Raw genomic sequence first — 24,319 nt, 5'->3', positions numbered from 1 at the left:
CTGGGCAGCAGGGCCAAGGCCAGGGGCCGAAGCACAGGTCTCCCAGGGCAGCCAGTGCGCCAGGACAGGGCCTTAAGCCCTGGTGTAATTTCTGAAGCACACCTCCCGCAGCCGCTGACTTTTGTCCTTTCCGCTTAGGTTCAGGGAATTTGTCTACACGTGGGCACCTTGGCTTTGGGAGTTGTGGTGACAGATCCAGGGGACAGGGGCCTGCAGGAGGCTGAACTCAGTGCTGCTTAGTTCCCTGTCCCCTCTTGTAGACTTGGTCTCTCCGTGCCAAACCTCGAGGGTCGAGGTGGACAGAGGACTTCCCTAAGTCCCTCTTCCCCGGGTTTGCAGACGCAGGCGAAGGGCGCCGAGCTGAGCACGGACCACCTGAAGCTGTTCCTGTCCCGGCGCAGGTGGCAGGTGAGCTGAGCGGGCCCTGCTTCGGTGCCTCCACCTGCTCATTCTGCAGCCTCCTCTTGCTCACCCTGCTTTTCTTCTCTCCTATCGTGAGCCCGCGCCTTCTGCTAACCTATCTTCACCTGCTTTTATTCTCTCAACGCCCAGCTTCCCTTCTGCCTCCTGACCCTCTATCTGCCGCCCAGCTTCCCTTCTGCCTCCTGACCCTCTATCTGCCGCCCAGCTTCCCTTCTGCCTCCTGACCCTCTATCTGCCGCCCAGCTTCCCTTCTGCCTCCTGACCCTCTATCTGCCGGAGAGCTTTTCCCCAGGGCAGAGACGGGCCTGAGTGGGCCAATCCAGCCCCAGGGGCCCCTCAGGTCTGACCCTAGCATTCTGTCTCTAGCGCTCCCAGATCAGCTACAAGTGCCACCTCGTGCTGCGCCCCATCCCGGAGCTGCTGCGGGCCCCCCCGGAGCGGGTGTGGGTGGCCGTGCCCAGAAGACCACCCCCCAGTGGGGGGCTCTCGTCCTCCTCTGACTCCGAAGAGGAGGAGCTGGAGGAGCTGCCCTCAGTGCCCCGGCCGCTGCAGCCCGAGTTCTCAGGCTCCCGGGTGTCCCTCACTGACATTCCTACTGAAGATGAGGCTCTAGGGACCCCAGAGGCTGGGGCTGCTACCCCCATGGAGTGGCAGGAGCAGGGAAGGGCCACCTCTCAGGACCAGGAGTCCCCCCGCCCTCAGGCCCTCCCCTCTCCAGGCCAGGAGTCCCCGGCTGGGCCCAGCCCCCGGCGGGGAGAGCTCCGCAGGGGCAGCTCGGCAGAGAGCGCCCTGCCCCGGGCCGGGCCGAGGGAGCCGGGCCGGGGCCTGCAGAAGGCGGCGTCTGTGGAGCTGCCCCAGCGCCGAAGCCCCAGCCCGGGCGCCACCCGCCTGACCCGGGGAGGCCTGGGCGAGGGCGAGTATGCCCAGAGGCTGCAGGCTCTGCGCCAGAGGCTGCTGCGGGGAGGCCCTGAGGATGGCAAGGTCAGCGGCCTCAGGGGTCCCCTGCTAGAGAGTCTAGGAGGCCGTGCCCGGGACCCCCGAATGACACGGGCTGCCTCCAGCGAGGCAGCACCCCACCACCAACCCCCACCAGAGACTCGGGGACTGCAGAAGAGCAGTAGCTTCTCGCAGGGTGAGGCAGAGCCCCGCGGCCGCCACCGCCGTGCTGGGGCGCCCCTTGAGATCCCTGTGGCCCGGCTCGGGGCCCGCAGACTACAGGAGTCTCCCTCCTTGTCTGCTCTCAGCGAGACCCAGCAGCCCAGCCCCGCGCGTGCCAGTGCCCCCAAACCCAGTGCCCCTAAGCCCAGTGCCCCCAAGTCTTCCGAACCTCCTGCCACCACGCCCAGCGATGCTTCCCAGCCCTTAGCGCCGCAGCCTGCGGGAGAGAAGGCCCCAGAGCTCAAGGCAGAGCCAGGCCCGGCTCCCAAGCCTACACAGCCCCCCGCCGCTCTGCAAACCCCAGCGCCCCCGCTCACACCCTATGCTCAGATCATGCAGTCCCTGCAGCTGGCAGGTCAGAAGCAAGGCCCTCCGCAGGGCGCTGCCACGCCTCCCACGGAGCCCAAGTCCCACCCTGCTGTGTTCGCCAGAGTGGCTTCCCCACCTCTAGTAACCTCCAACAAGCGCGTGCCTTCCGCCGCGGCTCCCCCAGCGCCAGTCGAGAAACCCCGGGTCGCCACGGTGCCCCGCAGGCCGGGCAGCAGTCTCAGCAGCAGCATTGAGAACCTGGAGTCTGAGGCCGTGTTCGAAGCCAAGTTCAAGCGCAGCCGTGAGTCGCCCCTGTCGCGGGGGCTGCGGATGCTGAGTCGCTCGCGGTCGGAGGAGCGCGGCCCCTTCCGCGGGGCGGAGGAGGACGGCATGTACCGGCCCAGCCCCGCGGGAACGCCCCTGGAGATGGTGCGGCGGCCCGAGCGCTCCCGCTCGGTGCAGGACCTCAGGACGGTCGGGGAGCCGGGCCTCGTCCGCCGCCTCTCGCTGTCGCTGTCCCAGCGGCTGAGGCGCACCCCGCCCGCGCAGCGCCACGCGGCCGGGGAGGCGCGCGGCGGGGACGGCGAGAGCTCAGAGGGCGGCAGCTCGGCGCGGGGCTCCCCGGTGGTCGCGGTGCGCAGGCGGCTGAGCTCCACGCTGGAGCGGCTGTCCAGTCGGCTGCAGCGCAGCGGCAGCAGCGAGGACTCGGGGGGCACGTCGGGCAGGAGCACGCCGCTGTTCGGACGGCTGCGCAGGGCCACGTCGGAGGGCGAGAGCCTGCGGCGCCTCGGCCTCCCGCACAACCAGCTGGCCGCGCAGGCCGGCGCCACCACGCCTTCCGCGGAGTCCCTGGGCTCGGAGGCCAGCGCCACCTCGGGTGGTTCAGGTGTGGAGGGTCGGGGCACAGTGGAGGGTGCGTGTGCGAACGAGTGCGGACCAGGGTGGCGTTCGCCGTAGAGAGGCTCTGGGAGGAAGGGAGGGCGGGGACACCCTCCAGAGAGAGGCTGGGGAGGTGCGGGAGGCCCTGAGAATGGGATTGGTGGGGCTGGGTGTTCTTGCTTTCTCTGGGCGGAAGGAAGGTGGAAGGCGGCGGGGAGATGGGAACGCCCTGCTGTGGCTGGGCAGGTGCTCAGGTGGCCCCTGGGTCCTTTACAGCTTCTGGAGAGAGCCGGAGCCGGCTGCGCTGGGGCTTCTCCAGGCTGCGGAAGGACAAGGGGTCATCACAGCCAGACCTCTCGGCCAGCGTCCAGGAGGATCTGGGTCACCAGTACGTGCGCAGCGAATCAGGTGAGAGAGGCCTGCTGGGTGAGGAGGCTGTCCCGCTGCAGGGGATGGTCCTAGTTGGGTGGGACATGGACCACTATGAGGAGCCCAGGCAGCGATGGAGGGGACCTGGAATAGAGAAAACAACAGCCGCAGCTGCCATTCATTAGCAATGTCGCGTGTCCTGTTAAGCACTTTGCAAGGGCTGCCCCACTCAACCCTCCCCCACTGTGGAGGAACTAGTATTTGTATCGTGCCCCTGATTTACAGGCGAGGAAGTAGGCTCCGCCAAGCTAAGTAGCTTGTGGAAGGCACAGAGCTGGTAGTAAGTGCAGCAGCTAGAGAACTGGACTGCGTGACCCTGTGCAGCCAGGCCCCAGAAGCGGCTTCAGGACACGTATTAGTGCAGTTCTCTGGCTAGCGTTCTACCTCGTGGGAGAGCCTGGAAAGGGCCCTATAACTGCACGACACCTAGTTCTGAAGGAGGCCAGGGTAGGGCCCCTTTGCCCGCAAAGCCCCGGTGCAATGTGTGCATGTCTGAATGCACGCCAAGACCGTCTTTCCTCTCCCAGCCTAGAGGCTCGGAGTCTGGCCTTGCCCCCATTTCTGCGCGGTCTGGAATACCCGACTGCAGGGGGTGGGGGAGGGGAACATCGGATAGGCTAGGCCCTGGCCAGTTTCTCTGCCCATATGTCCTGGGCGGCAGGGAGGCAAGTCATGCCCACCTGGGGTCACCCTGTCCTTCACCTGAGAAGCGGGCATTATTCAAGGACTATACATGGAGGCTCAGGCTTGGGAGGCCATTCCCCAGGGCAGCATGCAGGAAGGGGCAGGCCCACGGAGCCAGGCTGTGTGCTGGGCCTTTAGCCCTCACCAGTTCTGTTCGCCCGGTTTCCTGATGAGATGTCTCAGAACTGCTCCAGCTGTGCCTCAGCTGGGCTTGAGGTGATGAGTTTGGTCTTGGCCAGGGGAGCTGGGGACCCTGTCTCAACGGCAGTGGGCAGTGGGGGCTGTAGTGAGGGAAGAGAGGGGAGGGAGGCCAGCTGGTGGGGCCAGGGGTGGAGGAGAGGGAATCTCTCTCTCTCTCTCTCTCTCTCTCACACACACACACACACACACACACACAGCAGCAGCAGAGAGGCCTGGGGACAGCTGATCCCTTCCCACCGGGGCCTCCCTCCCAGGTCCGTTTTGCTTGTGCAGCTGATTTCCTGCTGAGGCAGTCTCCCCTTACCTCATCCTCTCCCCCCCGCCCTGCAGAAGAAGGCTGCCCCACGTCCACTGACCAATTAGGGCTAGGCCCTGGGGGGATGGAGGTAGAACTGGCAGAGCTAGGCCAGGGTCACCTTTCACCTCTTCTCCTGGCCTTCCTCTCCCTGCCCCCTCCCCAGCACCCCCACTTGGTCTGGAGGCAGCCACTGATTCAACTATGTTCACTTTATGCTATTGGAGCTTCAGCGTGGGACCCCTCCTTGGGGAACATGGGCACAGTGGGAAGGGCGGGCACGGGCACACTGCCATCCTGACCCTCCACTCCTGCTGAGCATTCCTCTCCTGCCCAGCTGACCACCCCACCGCCATGCCCTCCTGGTCCTTTAGACAAGCAGCAGCTGGGGCTCCCAGGGGCATCTATCCCTCAGCTTTCTCTGCCCACATGAAAAAAATCCACCACCACCACCACCACCCCGGTGGCCAGGACCATTGGGATATTTCTAAAGACACATGCCAAGGAGCAGGAATGCAAGTCCTCATGGCCCTGAGGAGCCACAGGCCAGCGCACTGGAGTGGAACCCTTGGCCCATCTGCATCCTGGCCGTGGCCCATTCACCGGTCACCTAGGAAGCCAACTTTCCCTAAACAGCCTTTTCGCTGGAGGTCTGTGCCTGGCTCTCTACTGGGCTATTCATGAGCTAATAATCATAACAATAGTAAGAGCCAACATTTATGAGCACTTTATTTTATCTTAGACACATGCTAAGTACTTTATATGCTCTTTGTAATTCTTGCAACAAGCTGGTGATCTCGGTGTTATTTCTTTTCCTCAGTTGAGACAGGGCGTGGTCCGAGGTCATGCAGATACTGTGTGTTGCCCCTTCAGAAGCTCTCAGCACTCGGCTGACCTGAAGGAGTATTAGAAGGTCTAGGACTGTAGCCCCGGCCCCTAGGGAGGAAGCTGGCACAGTCTCCGGCTCTGCGCACAGTTTGCATTGCCTGCAGATCCTTTGAGACTGCATATTTTGATTGCACATTGCATTCAACCCCAGGATTCTCAGCTCAGGACAGCTTCTCTCACTTGCCCTGTGGTGCCCCAGTGGGAGTGAGTATTGCCAGTTCTTAACCAGTACAGTGTTTCAATATTTACTTGATTTTATTTTATTTAACAAATGCCTATAGAGCACTCAAACCTAGTGCCAGACCCACTCTGAGCGATTTGCAAACATACGAGGTCCCCGCCATGCATCTTCAGTAGTCAGTGAAAGGAAAAGATGATTCTACACACAGCGAGGGCCTGGGAAGAGGGGAGCTCCCTGCAGAGGAAATTCTCAGAGGTGTGGCGCAGGGCTCTACTCTTCCCATCTGACTGGGAGGAGGCCAGCTTCCACTCCGCTCCGCACCTGTCACACGCGTCCTGCCCTCCCTCAGCAGTAAGTAAGCCATGGCTCTCTGCTGTCCGCTCTCGCTCCAGACTTCCCCCCAGTCTTCCATATCAAACTCAAGGACCAGGTGCTGCTGGAGGGAGAGGCCGCCACTCTGCTCTGCCTGCCGGCAGCCTGCCCTGCACCCCGCATCTCCTGGGTAAAAGGTAAGGCCACTCCTCTGCAAGTGGCCCCAAGGTTTGGCGATGTTTGGGGGGGGGTGGCGACCAAGGAGTCCTGGAGGATCACATGTGCCGCCCCACTCAGCGGCCCCTCTTGCTCCTCTCTGTCCCCAGACAAGCAGTCCCTGCGCTCCGAGTCCTCAGTGACCATCGTGTCCTGCAAAGACGGGCGGCAGCTGCTGAGCATCCCTCGGGTGGGCAGGCGGCACGCTGGGCTCTATGAGTGCTCAGCTTCTAATGTCCTCGGCAGCGTCACCAGTTCCTGTACCGTGGCCGTGGCCCGTGAGCCTGGGGCGGGACCAGGGAGGCCGTTGATGGGGAGATGTTGGGGCAGGGCTAGCTGGGCTCTAAGCTGGAACCTGGAGGCTCACTGGGCTTCTCTCCTCTTGCCAGGCGTCCCAGGGAAGCTAGCTCCTCCTGAGGTACCACAGACATACCGGGACACGGCGCTGGTTCTGTGGAAGCCAGGAGACAGCCAGGCACCCTGCACGTACACGCTGGAGCGGCGGGTGGATGGTGAGGGACCGCACGGGCTCGTCTCACGGCGGGAAGGGGTGGCAGGTGGAAGGCGGAGAAGCCGGGGAGACAGATGCCTCCCCAGGCACAGTTCCCCTCCCTAGCACTGGGAGTTTGGGCCACCCCTTCTGTGGCCTCAGCCCCGCCCCCGTGGTGCCTGCAGGGGAGTCTTCCTGGCACCCGGTGAGCTCAGGCATCCCCGACTGTTACTACAATGTGACCCACCTACCGACTGGCGTGAGTGTGAGGTTCCGTGTGGCCTGTGCCAACCGTGCTGGACAGGGGCCTTTCAGCAGCCCTTCTGAGAGAGTCTTCGTCAGGGGCGTGCAAGGTCAGTGCGACGGGGTGGGGGAGGCAGAGAAGGACGAGGACCCTAAGCCCGGGACCCACCCCCTTCTTAGAGCACCGTGGTTTTGCTGCCAGGGGCACAACAGTGATGATTTTCCTTGTTTCCTCTTAAGAGCCCTCAGCCGTGCTACCTGCTGCTCGCCAAGATGCCCCTGTTACCTCAGGGCCAGCCAGGGCCCCGCCTCCGGACTCTCCTACCTCACTCGCCCCATCCCCGCCGCCCAGGGCAGCTCCTGGGCCCCCCAGCCCCCAGTCAGCTGCCCCCAGCGCCTCGTCTCCCCCAACTCTCCCCAGCCAGGCCTTGTCCTCACTCAAGGCTGTGGGTCCACCTCCCCAAACCCCCCCGCGAAAGCACAGAGGCCTGCAGGTTGCCCGGCAAGCAGTGCCCGCCCCACCCAGTGTCCAGGTCACCTCAAGTGAGCCCAAGTCTTCTGTCCCTGACACTGGGACCTCAGCCCCAACCTCCACTCCACAAGAGGTTAAACCAGCGTCTTCCTCTACTCCCCTGTATATGGTGACCTCCTTTGTGTCTGCACCACCAGCCCCTGAGCCCCCAGCCCCTGAGCCCCCTCCTCAGTCCACTAAGGTACCTGTTCGGACCCTCAGTCCAGCCAAGGAGACGGTCGGCTCCCCTGTAGGTGGTCGCTCCAGCTCTCCGGGGCTGGAGCACACGGCTCTTCGACAGGGCCCCCCTCAGAAACCCTACACCTTCCTGGAGGAGAAGGCCAGGCAAGCGGGGCCGGGGAAGGGGTGGAAGACAGAGCGCGGGGGTGGGGGTGGGGTGGGGTGTAGGGCTACAGGGTTCAGAGAAAAGACCAAACTGCCCATCCCGAGTGGGGAGGGTGCTGAGAGCTGGGTCCTCAGCACTACTGAGTCCACATCTTCTCTGGGCTAAGCTCTGTGTCCGTAGTATCTCATTTAATCTTCATAACTTGGAGAGGGAGCCGGTACAGTATTATCATCACCCATTGCACAGATGGGAAAACTGAAGTACAGAGCCACTCAGGCGCAGAGCTGGGACTCGAACCCAGATTTCTAGGATTAAACTCCAGAGCCCACACTTGGGTCTCTGTTCCCCCCACCTCAGCCCCTTGGCCTTCACAGTGGTGATGGTTTCCTCTCTCCTCTGAGCCTGTGGTGTCCCCTCAACACAACAGGGGCCGCTTTGGTGTAGTGCGTGCCTGCCGGGAGAATGCCACCGGGCGGACGTTTGTGGCCAAGATCGTGCCCTACGCAGCCGAGGGCAAGCAGCGAGTCCTGCAGGAGTACGAAGTGCTGCGGACGCTGCACCACGAGCGGCTCATGTCCCTGCACGAAGCCTACATCACCCCACGTTACCTCGTGCTCATCGCCGAGAGCTGCGGCAACCGGGAGCTCCTCTGTGGGCTCAGCGACAGGTGGGTGGGCGTCCCGAAGGGGCAGGAACCAGCCGTGGAGACGGTAGGGCTGGGACCTCACCTGCCTCCCTCGGGCCCTCTAGGTTCCGATATTCAGAGGATGATGTGGCCACCTATGTGGTACAGCTGCTCCAAGGCCTGGACTACCTCCACGGCTGCCACGTGCTGCACCTGGACATCAAGCCGGACAACCTGCTGCTGGCCCCCGACAACGCCCTCAAGATCGTGGACTTCGGCAGTGCCCAGCCCTACAACCCTCAGGCCCTGCGGCCCCTTGGCCACCGCACAGGCACACTGGAGTTCATGGGTGAGTCACCATGGCAACCAAGGTTGGGGGTTGGGGCAGCAGCCAGCGCTCCCCCCATGTCACCCATATGCAGGCCGTTTATCAGTGCTTACGCTATGCAAGCAATGAACAAAGACCTTTCCATGTTTTCTTTTTCCAGTTTATCTTCACAATAGCCTTAGAGATGGGCATAACATTGCCCCCGTTTTTCGGATAGGAAACAGAGGCATAGTGAGGTTATTTGTCCCATATTAGGTAGTTTTAAATGGTCAAGCCAGGGTTTGATAAAGCTGGAAAGATTGGAGAATCAATTATTTACTTATGTAAATAAGGAAAATCAGCTACCATTTAGCTATCTGCTAAAGACTTTATGTTCATTATCTCTGTTCCTTAGAGTTGTTCTGAAAGCCACTCTTTTTTTTTTTTGCATTTTTCCAAAGCTGGAAACGGGGAGGCAGTTAGACTCCCGCATGCACCCAACCGGGATCCACCCGGCATGCCCACCAGGGGGCGATGCTCTGCCCATCTGGGGTGTTGCTCTGCTGCATCCAGAGCCATTCTAGCACCTGAGGCAGAGGCCACAGAGCCTTCCTCAGCGCCCGGGCCATCCTTGCTCCAATGGAGCCTTGGCTGCGGGAGGGGAAGAGAGAGACAGAGAGGAAGGAGAGGGGGAGGGGTGGAGAAGCAGATGGGTGCTTCTCCTGTGTGCCCCGGCCAGGAATCGAACTCAGGTCTCCCGCACGCCAGGCTGACGCTCCACCACTGAGCCAACCGGCCAGGGCCCTGAAAGCCACTCTTTACAGATGAGGAAATGGAGAGCCAGACAGGCTTAGCACATTGCTCAGGATCCTATAGCTAGAAGGGGCAGGCCTGGGCTTGGAGTCAGCCAGGCCGATTTCAGAGGCTCATACTCCTTGTGCTGGCCACATTCGCTGTGAATGGGCACCCTGCCTCGCAGCTGATCTGAGGGAGCCGGTGACCCTCAGCTCGCAGTTCAGGTGATCCCCACCATTCAGTGCCTGGGTGGATTCCTCAGATGTCCCACAAGGCCCCCAGAGCCCATCCACCCCCACTCCCATCCTGCCTCCTGTCACCAGGGCCCGCTGCTCTGGTCAGACCCATGGTCTGGTGACCTGGACGTTGTCCTGCTCTGCAAGCTGCCAGGGGCCTCCCCAGCCTCTTCCTGATTCCCTGCTGCCAGGAAACTGGTTCAGCTTGACCTCTGTCTCCTGTCAGCTCCTGAGATGGTGAAGGGAGACCCCATCGGCGCTGCCACTGACATCTGGGGAATGGGTGTGCTCACTTACATCATGTGAGTGCCCCAGGACCCACCCTCTGCTTACACCCTCTCCCCTCCCCCACCTCCCCAGCGCACATGAATGTGCACACATGCGTGCACACACCCACGCGTGTCAGCCCAGGTGCCGGTAGCCCTGTCCCTGAGTGCTGTGCCTTTTAGAACCCCCACTCCAATGTCTGCCAGGACCTGTGAGTTGACCCTCTGTTCACGTGACAACTGAACTGTCTCTACCACAGGCTCAGTGGACGTTCCCCATTTTATGAGCCAGACCCCCAGGAAACTGAGGCTCGTATTGTGGGGGGCCGCTTTGATGCCTTCCAGTTGTACCCCAACACCTCCCAAAGCGCCACCCTCTTCTTGAGAAAGGTCCTCTCAGTACATCCCTGGTAAGTAGACCCCACACCTGCCAGCCACCCAGCATGACCTGTCCCTGGGTTGGACTGCCCTGGCCCCGCCCATGCCTACGATTCCCCAACTCCTCCCCTGCCCCCCACAATACATTGTTGTTACTACTTCTCCTAAATGGTTGTACTACTCACCATTTTAAATCTATAACCGCCCTGTGACATAAGCAGAGTCACTGTCCCTGTTCCAGAGATTGGGAAACTGAGCCCCAGAGTCGCCCAGAGCACTCACTAGGAGTGAATCCTGGGTCGGGACTCAGATCCTAGGGGAGGACTGAGCCTCGTGTGCTCCAGGCCTCCCACCAGGCTCACTGTCCCCGGCCGGGCCTGGCAGGAGCCGGCCCTCCCTGCAGGACTGCCTGGCCCATCCGTGGCTGCAGGACGCCTATCTGATGAAGCTGCGGCGCCAGACGCTCACCTTCACCACCAACCGGCTCAAGGAGTTCCTGAGTGAGCAGCGGCGTCGCAGGGCCGAAGCTGCCACCCGTCACAAGGTGCTGCTCCGCTCCTATCCCGGCGGCCCCTAGCGGCTCGGACCACAGCCTGGCTCCGGGCTTCCACTCGGGGCTCCCACTGATGCCGCGGGACATTCCAGGGCCCACGCTGAGCCGGGTGAGCTCAGGGCTTCGGACACCACCACCACCAGCAGCAGCAATATCCAGCCGGGCTATTACCTCATGGACCTGCGGGGACAGAGGCCCTGGGCTTTGGCCAATGCCACCAGGCCAGAGCCAGAGCTGGAGACTTATTGGCCGGGCTGGGTGGAGTTGGGAGCAGGAAGAGAGGCAAGAACAGAATAGGGAAGTGAGAGAAAGGGATGGGAGACTCTAAGAAGGTTCTGGAGGTGGAGGACAGTGCATTTGAGGGAGAACCAACCAAGGGGTGTGAGAGGCTAGAGAGGTGGAAAAGGGAGGAGCCCAGAGTGTCAAGGCTGTGGGCTGAGAGTGAATGTCAGCAAAGTAGGGACAGGACGTTGAGACGGTGTCAGGGTGCCAGAGGCAGCATGTGAGAGGGCAGCGAGGCTGGGGAGGAGACAGGACTCAGGTAGGGGTGGGGTGGGCCAGCTGCCAGCATCCTGGAGGGAGTGTGGAGGGCTAGAGGCAGAAGGCAGTAGGCAGTGGTCACTCAAGCCGGTGCTCTCCCGTTGCCCCAGTGGATGCAGCTCTGGGTTCTGCTGACCCAAGGATGTCCCCACTGTCCCTCCATGGCCTTCACCCTTCCTCCCATTCATATTTATTTATTTATTGACTTTTATGCAGTTTCCTTTCCATCCAATCCTTATTGCTCATGTTGTCCTGACCATCCCCCCACCCCCAGCCATCTAGCTGTCTGTGCAGCTGTCTGTCTGTCACAAGGGAAATAAAAACAGCAAGCAGCAGGACCTACGTGCGATCTATGGGGAGAGATGGCTGGGCATGCATGATGGTGGGATGGGAGTATTCCAGCCTTCTCTGGGCCAGTGAGAGCCCAGATACACCAGCTAAGCCCTTCGGACCTTCCTCCTCCCTCCCTGACCCTCCAGGCCCTTTACCTCTCCCTTATTCCTGGAGGAGAGACTTCAGTCTGTTTCTTCCTCTGAAGTTTCTGGAATCCTGGCAGGACCACTGAACCCTTCCCCCTAACCAGACTCTCATGGCCCCACCTTTTCTCACGTGTTCCAGCATCACGCCTTGGAGGGTGCTAGGTTCTGAAATGGGCCGGCCCACACCTCAGACCTGGCTCATTACCAATGACCGTCCCTGGTCATTACCAATGACGCTGTTGGTTATCTCATGATAACTCCGTGAGAGCAGGTGGTATGAAGAGCTGTAGAGAGGACCCAGACGGGCCCAGGCCCCATGCTCTCCTCAGTGTTATAGAGCACAGTCAGGGCACCAGCTGCACAAAGCAGCTGCAAGTTCTCTGGCAGGGTGTCTGCTGTGATGATGCCACAGATGAGCCTTTTCCTAGGCCCCAGGGACACCCAGCCTGGACCTTCTGATCCCCATGGCAAGCTAGGGGGTGTGGTGCATGTGAAGGCGCCTTGACTAGCTGCAGTACCAGAGTGGCCACTGGGTTCTAGAATTGAACTGCCTTGCCCTGAGGTGGGGAAAGGGGGGAGCTGGTTCTCCTCAGCTACAAAGGGACTGTTGTCCTCTCTCCCTTACCCCCTGAAAACTCTGTTCTTGACAAAGTGACAAGAATAAAGCCTCCACCATGGGCAGAGAGCTGGTGCTGCTGCGTTGCTGATCGAGGTTGAGGGCCTCTTGACTGGAGCCCAAACGGTGCTCTGCTCAGCCCAGCCTAACCCAGCTTCTCCGGTTTCTCAGGACCTTAGGGAAGAGGCAATACCTATCATCATAAAATAATAGGATGGTAGAGCAGCTGGAAAGGACCAGAGAGATGCCTTGCTCACCTGTCATTTTAGTGATGAAGATATACAGTTTGCCTGTGAGAATCTGTAATCCCCTACTCACAAGTGTTTTCATATAAAACTGAGGTGCCTGAACTCATATCTTGATAAATGGTAAAATTCCTCTCCCGTTCCAATTCTGATCTTGAGCTTTCTTACCATCTCCATTGGAAATGGCATGTGAACTACTTATTCCAAACCCAGAGGAGCAAAGGTAATTTATGACAGCAGAGCTGTGTCAAAATTACTCTCATCAAAAGCGGATAGATCTCCATACCTGTGTGGGCAGTTACAGTGAATGGAAGCAATGGTCTACCTGGCCTGGACAGACGACTCCAGGCCTGCCATAGAGGAACTCACCTAACCCCTTTATCCCCGACGGCTGATGCCCCTATGCATCAGCTTGGCCCCCAACGGACTTGGACCAACCTGAAGTTGCTGAGTCAGTATTAATGCCTATCTCCAGGGACAATGCAGCCCAGCGGGACCCAACTAAGTCACACGCAGGACAGACATAGGGGAGATAGGGGTGCTATCCCGGAAGGGATGCTGTTCTCAAAAATCTTGATGGTCCTCTCTAGGTTTACCGCCAGGGGGCACAGTGTGGAAACGACAGCCGTAGACTCTGGGCGGGGCTGTAAGGCGCTTCCGGATTGGTCCTGACGGCCACGTGGCCCTCTTATAATTGGCTGGATGGATAGTTGAGTCCGCCGCTACTCGGTCTTCATTCAGGGACACCCCCCAGCCCCAAACACTCGCACCCTTTAACTTATGGTGTCCCAGGAAGGTCCCATTGTTCCATTGTCCAGAGACTGACCTGAGTGTCAAGTCCCGGCAGAGAGCTGAATCTCCGGTCCACTTGGGGCCTCGTCTGGTCCTCGCGGGTGTGGGATCGACACCCCCTGCCTTGGGGAGGAGACGGGGCCACGTCCAGCTGCCCAGCTGTCCAGGCGCTGACGCGCGGTGCACCCCAGAGCCGCTCGAGTTTCCCCCCCAGCCCCACCCTGGGCCTGTCGCAGCGGCTGAGCCAGCATCCCAGGCATCCTCGGGCTAAATAAGGAGCCTTCTTGGGTCAGGGGGCGGGGGCTGGGGTCCCGGGGGGCTTGGGGCAACCACGCCAAACAAGGCAAGGAGGGGAACGATGTATAAAACCAGGGCCCAGGGCTGAGCACCTGCCCGTGCTCCTGCTGTACCATCCGGAGGGGTTCTGTCCGCCTGCTGCCCCGCTAATCGGCTCGAGTCCCAAGTTGACGCCCCCCACCCACACGGTGAGTTCCGACCCTCCGACCAGTCGGACACACTCCTGTCCCGGGGATATTCTGAATCCGAAGGGCAGGGATGGAAGGTCGCAGTCTCTGTATCAGCTTCGACCCCTCTGTCTGTTTTCCACCCCCCAGATGTCCAAGGCAGCTCCCGCCAAAAAACCGGCGGCTGCGGCCCCTCCTCCTCCGGGATGTACCCTGGATATCAATGACCCCCAGGTCCAGAAAGCGGCCATTCGCATCCAGGCCTCTTACCGGGGTCACAGGTGAGGGCGAGCCCTGGAGCCCTCTTATGGAAGGGAACCGGAGCTGCAGAAATCCCCCGCCTAGGGTTAGGGCGGGACTTGAGCACAGTGCTCGGGACCTCTAGGGTTACCGGACTCAGGGGAGAGCAGTTCCTGAGATGTGGAAGAGTGGCCAACCAGAGTAAATCACTTTATTAATGTGATCTAAGGGTAACGATTCAGGAGCGCCCCATCCCTCCCCAAGCCCCTGTGTTTAAGGGTTTAGTGGGGCCGCACGGTTTGCTGGCGGACAGGACTGCAGGCGGTGGGAACAGTGTCCTGGAGCTCTGGACCCTGCCCTTGCCCGCGGGTAGGTCCCGGAAGGAGCTGCGGGAGAACGGGCCGCCGCGGGTGCTGGAGCCGCTGAAGGACGTGGTGCTGATCGAGGGGAGCGCGGCCAAGCTGACCTGCCGCATCTCGGCTTTCCCGGACCCGTTCATCCGCTGGAGCAAGGACGGCAAGGAGCTGCGCGACGGGCCCAAGTATCGCTACATCTTCGAGGACCCCGACGTGGTCGCGTTAGTGGTGCGCGACGGCGAACTGGCGGACTTGGGACAGTACAGCATCAACGTGACCAACCCCTTCGGCCAGTGCTCCGACTCGGCGCGCATCTTCGTGGAAGGTACCAGCGCCCCGGGTCCAATGCCACTGCTCAGAGCAGCGCCACCTCGCGGGCGTCCGCAGCCGGGCTCAGCAGCACGTTTTATCGCTGGGCCTAGCTGAGTCCGGATGGGGATGTGACCAGCCTAGCCCCCATCGCAGCCTGAGGCACAGAGCAGGGCGCCGGGCGGACTGAGGACTCCTTGCCTACCTCGGGATCCCGTCCCTTCCGTACTAAGAAGCCCACTAGGGGTTTCAGTCACTCGACTTCAGGGCCCCAAGGTCACAGCGATCCAGAGGCAGAGTCGGGGTTAAGAGAGAGAGCCCTGGACTTCTGGCTCCCAACCCGGGGCAATTTCCGTTACCCAGAGCTGTCTCCAAGGTACCCCGAGATGAGTGAACATTCCTGGGCTTTCACCCATACTATCTTTTCTACTTCTTCATTCAACCCTAAAAATAGGAACGGCAGGGATTAGTCTTGTTTAACAGCTGAGTTGCTGAAGCCCCAGAGAGGCTCAAGACTTGCCCAAGGTCACACTGAGAGTTTGAATCTATCTCGTAATTACGGCCGGGTATTAGCTGGGAAGGTGATGTTCCACTTCGCCTGTAGGCCTCTCACTGTGTCGCGTTCCCTTCCTCCCTCTAGTCCCTGCGAAAATTCAAAAGGGACCGGATAACACTAAAGCTCGCAAAGGCGCCACGGTGACGCTGACCGCGGAGATCATGGGCGAGCCTGCTCCCGATGTGGGCTGGACCAAGGACGGGAAGGACATCGAGGAGGACGACAGGCGAGGGCGGGGACCTGCTGCAAGGGCAGGGCCTGGCGCTGAGGCCTGGGCCGGATGGGGCCCAGAAAGCCCGCGGGAGTGGGACAAGGGCGGGGAACTAGGAGGTGTGGAACTGAGCTGGCTGTGGAGCCCGGCCCTGGGAGCGCATTAAATGACCTGCGGCCCCGCCCTCTGCCCCTTCCCCTGCAGGGTGTACTTCGAGATAGGCAGCACCACCACAACGCTGACCATCCGCAGGGCTGCACCCGGGGACAGTGGCAAATACGAGGTGTATGTGGAGAACAGCCTGGGCATGGACCAGAGCTTCGCTCGCGTGGACGTGGCCTGAAAGGGACCCTTGAACCCTTCGCGGTTAGGTGGCACCAACTAGCCCCCTCCATCTTGCTTAATAAAACTGCTCTCTCTGACCCTCCGCGCCCATTCTCTTCTTTTGAGTCGCCATTTCCACTCCCCGGCACCCGCACGCACATTTATTCTGGGTCCGCACACCTAAGTAATAGAATGTTGAGGTTAGCGGGAAGACTGGAGAATGCCGGGTCCAGTGCCTTATTTTACTGACAGTAAGTCTGAGACGGCTTCTATCCTGGTAGGAAGCTCCTTCGCTCCCAGCGGGAGGGTTAGAGGCGTCAATGACTTCGTCTTCTCTCTCTTTGTATATACATCAAGCCTCACCCTCCCGTGGGGCGTTTGCGCGGAGGCCATACCCTCTCTCGTCTCCAGCCTCGCTTCTCCCTGTGACCTAGTTCTCTACTTTAGCTGCTACCCCAAGGACCATTCCCAGACAGTTCATGGTCCTAAATCTGGGTTCCAGTCTCTGCTTCTTAAGCCCCACCCTTTATTTCACTAGGACCCGCCCCCTCAACCTTTTGGCCACGCCCCCATGTTCTCGCACAAGTTCCACCTCTCGTCTCAGTTAGAAAAGGAGCAAGGATTTAGGAACTACAATTCCCGGCAGACTCTGCGAAGCTCTCGCGAGTTGCGAGAAGCCACGTGTGCGGAAGGAGCAAGCAATAGCGGGCGGCAGAGCTGAGATAAAGAGGACTAGTCGTGGTAAAAGGATCTGATGGAGGGGTGGAGAAAGGGGTAGAGGGCAGGAGACGGCCCCCAGACGGAGGGCAGCTCGGAGGTCCTGCTGGCTCTGCAAACGTTGGGTGCTGTGCTAGTCCCCAGACCCCTGGATACGCAAGGTTAGGGTTTATTATACAGTTTGTGAGGTTCAGAGGGTCAGCAATCAGTTCTCCGAATCCCAAGATTCAGCACTTGTCGTCAGTGTTGGGACTCAGGGGATTGGTATACTGTGTTTGGGATGCCAGGGGAACCTGTCGTTTGATTCAGGGTTCCTCGCCTAGAGCTTAATTTATACTCAGCATATAAAGGTTTTATGCTAGGGTTTCGATTTGTCGATCAGTGTTAGTTTAATACTTGAAATTCACTGTTAAGACTGTAGTTAAATATTTGGGGCCCACTCAGGATTTGAGGTTCAATATCAGGGTTCATTATTGGGATGCAGGGCTTAATAGAGTAAAGATGGACCCAATTTGGGAATCAGTGGTTTGGGGTTTGGGTTTTTTAAGGTTTGGGGTGTGGCCAGAGGGAAGTCTGCTAGAGATTAAATTACAGGGTGTGAATTTCAGAATTTGGGAGGAATCACCCTGGGGTTTAAAGGCCTAATGAAATTGGGTTCAGATTTGAGATGTGTGACATTTGTGAGGTGTTGTGCCCAGGGAGGGACTATATTGAATTTTGGATTTACATCTTGGGAGAGAGAGGGCCCAGTGTTGCTATTTTGGCTTTAGGGTTTGTTTGGGGTGTGAGTGGGATTCCTAGTTTAGGGTGTGAGATCTAAGTCTAACTTCTTTGTTGGGATTTGAGGTTTATGTAGCAACAGCCATCATGCTTAAAGCTGTGATCCTGATTGGAGGCCCTCAAAAGGGTGAGCAGGGGATAGGGGAGAAGCTTGGGCTGGATGATTGGTGGGGTGAGGGCAGGTGGAGGCAGAAAACTGAAATGTGCTTCTCTTCTCTTTCAGGGACTCGCTTCAGGCCTTTGTCTTTTGAGGTGCCCAAACCCCTGTTTCCAGTGGCAGGGGTTCCTATGATCCAGCACCACATTGAGGCCTGTGCCCAGGTAACCCCCCAGTCTTCCCTGTCCCACCTCACTCACTTTCCCAGCATCTCCTTTATGCCGTATTTCCCCCTTTTCCAAGCATGCCCTCTTCCCACCAGACGTAACTCTGGGTACTGCCGTTTACAAATGACAATGTGAATACCCCCCCCCCCGCCTTTGCCTCCCCAGAGTGTGCAGTGCAGCTGTCCTGCTGTCTTCTCCTAATCTAGTTTCTCATCTGGCCTCTTCTTGCTCAGATTTCACTCCTATATTTAAAGCTGTAGCATGGGAAACCTTGGTGATCACAAAACACGGAATCATACTACCCTCGCTCACTGTGGAGCTAATTTCTTTATTGCTTTTGTTGTTGGCACTGATGGGGTTTTGATTTGAGTCCAGTCTCTGCTTGCTAAAAGAAATTGAGCAAATTTCTCACACTTTCTCAGCCTTAGTTTCTTTATTTGTAAAGTGGGAGTGAGTCGACCCACTTTGTGCTAAAACAAAACTTTACATGAATGTTGTGTGTATGTATATACACACACATGTCTATGTTCATATGTATTTTTAATACTAGAGCTTGAACAAATATAAAGGGCGTGGGAAAGTGAGCTAGGCTCCTGACAGGGAGTGTCACAGATGGGGACAGATCCCCATCCTCCTCCACCTGCCTTGCTATGCTCCCCCTCCCTAATTCTGGGGTCACTATGGGGTCACTTATTTGGGCATTTCTCAATCCCACTTTGTGGGGTGGCAAAGCTTAGAGGTGATGTTTTTAAATAACTAGTACAATGTAGGCACTTGTTAAATGGTATCCTTACCTCAAGCTGATCTCAAGCTCGGATTGATAGATTATAAATACGGGAGAAATGAATGGATTATCCTTTAATGCAGCTTGGTAGGCCAGATCTTTCCTAGGGTGAGCCCCACTTCAGAGTAGGGGAAATAAATAGTATAATAGAAGATTAAAAGATCAGTGACTGAGACTTTCTACCTTCTTCATTGTCCAGAGAAATCAGGCCAGCATGGTAAAATGATTGCTCAGGGCCACAGCTGAGACTGAAACTGCTTTCTGGATTTGGGGTCAGCACCAGGGATTTCTCTCCCTCCCATTGTCCATCCTATCAGATATTATTTTTCTCTCAACCTCTTCCCTTGTCCTCAGGTCCCTGGGATGCAGGAGATTCTGCTCATTGGCTTCTACCAACCTGATGAGCCACTTACCCGGTTCCTAGAAACTGCCCAGCAAGAGTTTAATCTTCCAGTCAGGTCAGATGTTTGTGTGCATGTGCTGCCCGGGGGTTGGGGAGCAGTGCCCGAGGCGTCTGAGTTCTCTGTCTGAGTTCTCAGGAGTGGGTTGAGCCAGCAGCTGTAACATCACCCTCACACACTAAGGTCTTTCTTATCTGGGCATTCTTCAATCCCTGTGTATATTGTTTCTGGGTTGGCCTTGGGTATCTGTCTCCTCTGATCTCACTGAGCTGGCTTTGGGGTCCCTGGGGACAGGTACCTGCAGGAATTTGCCCCTCTGGGCACAGGAGGTGGCCTCTACCATTTCCGGGATCAGATCCTGGCTGGGGGCCCTGAGGCCTTCTTCGTGCTCAACGCTGACGTTTGCTCTGACTTTCCTTTGAGCACCATGTTGGCTGCCCACCGACACCAGCCTCACCCTTTCTTGCTGCTGGGCACCACGGTGAGGGGCCCTGGAGGGCTGGAAGGTGTCAAGGTGTTGGGCAGGCAGGGCCAGCTCAGGGAGTTGGAATGGGAAGGGGCATGAGGAGGGAGAGGTGCTAGAAACCCCCGCAGTAGTGGAGGTGGTGGTGCAGAGAGCCCCTGAGCTTTTGGGCTGCTCGGAAGTAGGGGAGGGGGAGGGCAGCTGACAGTGTTCACCCCAGCTGAAGACTTGTCAGTAGCGGAGTTGGAGTTGCGTGCCAGGTGCTGCAGGGGCGGGAGAGCAGGAGAGAGAAAACAGACCCCGCTGCCCTGGTGCAGGTAGGCCACTGCCTCGTGTGTCTGTCCTAGGCAAACAGGACACAATCCCTCAGCTACGGCTGCATCGTCGAGAACCCACAGACGCATGAGGTAAGAGCAGGGAGGAGGCTGGCGGGTGCCGATTCTGTGTTATCATTCTCCCAGCCCTCAGCCCCCTGAGAATGCTGGGATGCAGTGGGGCAGGCCGCAGTCTTGTCAAACATGTGGGGCACACCCTTGGTTGTTCCTCTTCTATCCCTTTGGGGAAGACTGGTGAAGGGGTAACAGAGAAATGTCATGGGTGGGGTGCTCCAATAGACATATATATGCACAGGGTACTATGGCAGTACAAAAGGTAGCCTACCCTGGCCTCCCTGGGTGAGGGTGGGGAAGGTTCCCCGGAGGAGGTGAGGTCTGAGCTGCGTTAAATTTGTCAACATGACGGAGACAGCAAGGCATTGCAGGTAGAGGCGATGGTATGTGCAGAGGTGCAGAGGCAGGAGACAGCATAGTGACCCCAGAATTAGGGAGGGGGGATGGGGATCGCTGTCCCCGTCTGTGACACTCCCTGTCAGGAGCCTAGCTCACTTTCCCACACCCCTTATATTTGTTCAAGCTTTAGTATTAAAAATACATATGAACATAGATGTGCACGCACGTGTGTGTGTATACACAACGTTCACGTAAAGTTTTGTGTTAGTCACTAGCTAGGTGTGAGAGAAACAGAGCCAGAAAGACAGAATTCCTGCCTCTCAGGAGCTCTCAGTCTGGTGGAAGAGACAGTCAAAAACCAACCATTGCAAATGACACAAGTGCCACTATGGGCGAGGTGTGGCCAGACTATAGGAGTGCTCAGAGCTGAGAAGCTCACTCCAGGCAGACGGGTGTATTTAGAGAGGGAGTGACGATGTCAGCTGCGTTTTTGAAAGCCCTGTTTTCCGGATGAAGAGTTGGTTAAGGGCATTTCAAAAAGCCCCGGCATGCAACTCAAGGGGCTGTGTTCAGGGAGCGCGGGGTGGTGGGGGGGACCCGGAGGGAGAAGGCAGCAGTTTGGACTTATCTTGAAGGTGAAGTTGAAGGACAGTGACAAGATGCGTGCTGCATTTTAGGAAGGCCCCCATGGCAACAGGGAAGACCTGGAGGTTTAGAGGGTCTTAGGAGATGGTGGCCATGGCCCCTCCTCTGTTAACCCCAGCCTGCTCTGTCCCCAGGTCCTACACTATGTGGAGAAGCCCAGCACGTTTGTTAGTGACATCATCAACTGCGGCATCTACCTCTTTACCCCGGAAGCCCTGAAGCCCCTTCGGGACGTCTTCCAGCGTAATCAGCAGGATGGACAACTGTGAGGCAGACCCCATGGCCCTGTGACCGCAGATACCCCAAGTCACAGCACCCCCAGGCTTCGCTGGCTTCATCTCAACCTGCTCACCTTCCTCCTCCCTTTCCCTTCCACTTGTCATCTCCAGCAGAGCCTCTCCGCTCCCTCCCCTTCTAACCTCATTCTGTCCCTCTTCCTTATTCATTCCAGTCCCTCTTCTGTCACCACCTGCCCACTCCCCTTCTGGTCCATTTCTCTCAAGCCCTGAGTGTCCCAGAGATGTCTTTCAGAACAGACGGTGACACACACACTTGGGCGCACACACGCTCGGGTGCAGGCGCATGTGCGCATCTGCGAGCTTACGCACGGGCGCACGCACACACACTCTCTCAGGCTGAGGAGGCTCCCTTTGGAACATAGCACCCCAAAGGGAGCCCTGCTCTCCACAAGCCACGATCTCCGGGTGGTCCTCCTCAGCTGGGGCACTGGTCCCTTTTAGAGCTCCCTGCCTTCATTCCCCCTCACGCCTCTTCACTCAGCCGCTGCTCACCCCACCCATATTTCTGCTTCTCTCTCCATCTCTCCTGGTCTCTCTGTTTTTGCTGAACTGGCATCTCCACCATCTCTCTCTCCCTCTTTCTGTGACTGTCTCTGCCCTCACCAGCTGCCTTCCTGTGGGGTGAGTCTGTCTGTGTTTCATTCCATCCCAGTGAGAAAGAGGGACCGGAGCTGGGGTTCCGAGGTGTGGATGGGAGGAGAACGGGATAATTCGGGGAAGTCAATCTGGTCGAACTCCTTCTGGACACGGGGCAGGACAGGCAGCAGGTGTATGCCTGGGGTCCCCCGGAGGTAACCGCCCACCTGGAAGAGTACATAAATGGTGGGAGAACTTCCTGGGACGTAAGCCTTTTTTTGCAGATCGGACCAGACCTTGCGAGGTGGTGGGGTTCCCTCCGATTCCCCTCCCTGAAACACTGTTGGCCATCTAGTTGGGCTCGGTTGGGGAACTGATGCGAGCATCTCATCCCCTCTGCCAGGGAGGATTCCTCAGGCCTGTGGCGGGGGGCAGGCACCATCCGCCTGGAGCAGGATGTGTTCTCAGCCCTGGCTGGGCAGGGCCAGATCTACGTGCACCTCACTGATGGCATCTGGAGCCAGATCAAGTCTGCAGGGTATGGGAGAGGCCTCTAATGGGGTGGGTGGGGGTCTTCTTGAGACCTCAGGATGGCGGGCACAGCCCTGCCGGCCCCTGAGCCCCTGTTCTCCTTTGTGGCTTCCAGCTCAGCCCTCTATGCCTCCCGCCTCTATCTGGGACAGTACCAGCTCACTCACCCAGAACGCCTGGCCAGGCACAGTCCAGGGGGGCCATGGATTCGAGGTACCCACTCTGCCCCAATTCCTAACCTCTGACTCCATCCCAGACCCTCTGCCCCCAGAGCTGTAACTCTTGACCTCAGATGTACAGGTGAAATCTCAATCCCTTCCCTCCCTGAACCAGAGATGGTTTGGGGTATTTGTCCCCAGGTCCTCTCTTCTGCTTCTAGGAAACGTTTACATCCACCCGACCGCTAAGGTGGCTGCGTCAGCTGTGGTAAGCCGCGGCCCCGCCCAGGGAAAGGAAGGTGGGTGGGGCGGGGCGGATGTCCCCTGAGCTCAGAGGACAGTCTTGGCTTTGTCGCAGCCTGTCATATGACCTCAAGTAGGTTCCTTCCCCACTGAGGAGGTTGGATTTGGGGTCCACCAAGCCCGTCCAGGGCTTAGGGTATACATTCTTCTCTGCAGCTGGGCCCCAACGTTTCCATTGGAGAGGGGGTGACCGTGGGCGAGGGTGTGCGGCTCCGAGAGAGCATTGTCCTCCATGGAGCCACGCTGCAGGTGGGTACCGCAGCCCGTGCAGCAGGGCCTGGCGCCCTCAGAGGCTGGGGGGCAGGGGTGGCTCTCACGGGCCCCCTCAGCTCACAATGTCCTGTTTGGCAGGAGCACACGTGTGTTCTGCACAGCATTGTGGGCTGGGGAAGCACCGTGGGGCGCTGGGCTCGTGTGGAGGGTACCCCCAATGACCCCAACCCCAACGACCCCCGGGCCCACATGGACAGTGAGAGCCTCTTCAAGGACGGGAAACTGCTGCCTGCCATCACCATCCTGGGTATGGCTGCCCAGGGGCTGGGCTGTGAGAAACACCCACGGGTGAGAGGTGGGCTCTGTGGGGAGGGTTTGTGCGTGTGTGTGTGTGTGTGTGTGTGTGTGTGTGTGTTTTCCTTCAGCAAACATTTACCAAGAACCTGCGTGTGCCAGGCGCTGTGTGAGTCACTGGGGGCATGGGGCCAGAGCACAGATGGGCAGGGAGGGATCCCTCTGGATGGCAGGGGTCCCAGCTCCTTGTCCCTGGCCTCCCCTCCCCATGGCCTCCTCCTGGTGCCCTCGTCCATGCTGCAGGCTGCCGTGTCCGGATCCCTGCTGAGGTGCTCATCCTGAACTCGATTGTTCTGCCACACAAGGAGCTGAGCAGAAGCTTTACCAACCAGATCATCCTCTGAAGGGGGCTGCCAGAGCCCCACCCACAACTCCTACCCGCCAGCCTCTGTCCAGAATGGACCTAGGGAAGCCAGGCAGAATCTGCACACACCCTGGGCAACGTGGGTGGGCGGAGGACTCCCGGCCCCCCTCTGCACTCCCTAATAAACCCCGTGAACCTTGGAGCCAGCACAGACTCGGCTTGTGCCTGGACTGGGGTGGGGGCGGGAGGGGGCAGCTGAGTCAGGCCCCCCCACATTAGCATTTAAATTGGAGTCGTTGCTGCGGGCTCATGAATAATGAATCTGGAGCCTGGGCCTGGTCTCCCCCTCCCACTGCCTCAGCCTCAGCGCCGCTTTGGAGAAAGGCCCTCTAGGCTCCCAGCCTGCCTGCCGGGCCCACCTCCACCCCTACCCTGCTTCCTGCCGCCCGCCTCCCTGCTCCTCTTCGCCGGGCCTGGCTCAGGCCTCGGCGTGGAGGGCTATCAAAGGGACAGGGAGAGGGTTTCAGACGGGCCGCGGGGTCGGGCAGCAGGGACTGGGAGCCACAGGCCCGAGGTCAGGTCACCAGGCACCCCCGTCCTCAGTTGGGGCCGAGCCGGAGCCGTGGCCCGTGTTCTGCTTTGCCAGGCGCATCTGCTCCAGCCCAGCTCTTGGCGGGGTGGGAGTGTCTCCCTCGCCTACCGGAGGCGTGGTGTCTACCTTCTCTCCCCCGGAGGCTGTGGGGGGCCTAGCTGGTGCCTTCGGTAATCACAACAGGCAGTGCTGTTCGGGGAGGGGAGGATGCCTGGCCGCCTCCCACCCCCTGGCTCTGCCCCTCGGGAGGTCCCAGTCCCCACTTCACATTCCGGAAGCCCCGGAGAGAG

General features: G+C 59.0%; 3 protein-coding genes across 11 annotated transcripts in view; all 3 read left to right on the top strand.

The window, feature by feature from the left end:
• The window catches only part of SPEG (striated muscle enriched protein kinase), a 57,585-nt gene extending 45,989 nt beyond the window's left edge, over window positions 1–11,596 (top strand). For 6 of the 7 annotated variants that reach the window (XM_066233582.1, XM_066233589.1, XM_066233583.1 and 3 more), the window contains 13 exons: window positions 340–408; window positions 790–2,776; window positions 3,046–3,177; window positions 5,840–5,956; window positions 6,086–6,253; window positions 6,365–6,487; window positions 6,651–6,818; window positions 6,949–7,564; window positions 7,993–8,232; window positions 8,316–8,539; window positions 9,755–9,830; window positions 10,055–10,204; window positions 10,557–11,596. In XM_066233582.1, the coding sequence (XP_066089679.1) occupies window positions 340–408; window positions 790–2,776; window positions 3,046–3,177; window positions 5,840–5,956; window positions 6,086–6,253; window positions 6,365–6,487; window positions 6,651–6,818; window positions 6,949–7,564; window positions 7,993–8,232; window positions 8,316–8,539; window positions 9,755–9,830; window positions 10,055–10,204; window positions 10,557–10,749 (4,263 nt within the window). In that variant the 3' untranslated portion in view covers window positions 10,750–11,596. Of the gene's footprint in view, window positions 1–339; window positions 409–789; window positions 2,777–3,045; window positions 3,178–5,839; window positions 5,957–6,085; window positions 6,254–6,364; window positions 6,488–6,650; window positions 6,819–6,948; window positions 7,565–7,992; window positions 8,233–8,315; window positions 8,540–9,615; window positions 9,703–9,754; window positions 9,831–10,054; window positions 10,205–10,556 lie in introns of those variants that run through there. The other variant, XM_066233585.1, reaches the window with a different exon arrangement.
• A 2,153-nt stretch (window positions 11,597–13,749) lies between these two features.
• SPEGNB (SPEG neighbor) lies at window positions 13,750–15,953 on the top strand. Its single transcript, XM_066280836.1, has 5 exons — window positions 13,750–13,882; window positions 14,012–14,142; window positions 14,475–14,782; window positions 15,407–15,548; window positions 15,738–15,953. The coding sequence occupies exons 2-5, from the start codon at window positions 14,012–14,014 to the stop codon at window positions 15,874–15,876; spliced, it is 720 nt and encodes a 239-aa protein (XP_066136933.1). The 5' UTR covers window positions 13,750–13,882; the 3' UTR covers window positions 15,877–15,953.
• Window positions 15,954–16,519: 566 nt separating this feature from the next.
• On the top strand, window positions 16,520–23,639 carry GMPPA (GDP-mannose pyrophosphorylase A). 3 transcript variants are annotated; one of them, XM_066281108.1, is made up of 13 exons: window positions 16,520–16,598; window positions 17,421–17,481; window positions 17,578–17,675; window positions 18,817–18,920; window positions 19,158–19,344; window positions 19,674–19,733; window positions 20,834–20,964; window positions 21,978–22,112; window positions 22,221–22,318; window positions 22,485–22,531; window positions 22,723–22,815; window positions 22,918–23,086; window positions 23,377–23,639. In XM_066281108.1, the coding sequence occupies exons 2-13, from the start codon at window positions 17,442–17,444 to the stop codon at window positions 23,475–23,477; spliced, it is 1,263 nt and encodes a 420-aa protein (XP_066137205.1). In that variant the 5' UTR covers window positions 16,520–16,598; window positions 17,421–17,441; the 3' UTR covers window positions 23,478–23,639. The 3 variants fall into 3 exon arrangements, with proteins under 3 accessions (XP_066137205.1, XP_066137206.1, XP_066137204.1); XM_066281107.1 differs by having other exon boundaries at window positions 16,538–16,735; XM_066281109.1 differs by lacking the exon at window positions 17,421–17,481 and having other exon boundaries at window positions 16,537–16,735.
• Window positions 23,640–24,319: the final 680 nt, after the last annotated feature.

The sequence above is a fragment of the Saccopteryx bilineata genome, chromosome 5, assembly GCF_036850765.1.
Source record: "Saccopteryx bilineata isolate mSacBil1 chromosome 5, mSacBil1_pri_phased_curated, whole genome shotgun sequence".
Taxonomy (NCBI): Eukaryota; Metazoa; Chordata; class Mammalia; order Chiroptera; family Emballonuridae; genus Saccopteryx; species Saccopteryx bilineata.
Note: the sequence above shows the minus strand (reverse complement) of the source record. Positions and strands in the feature narration are given on the sequence as shown.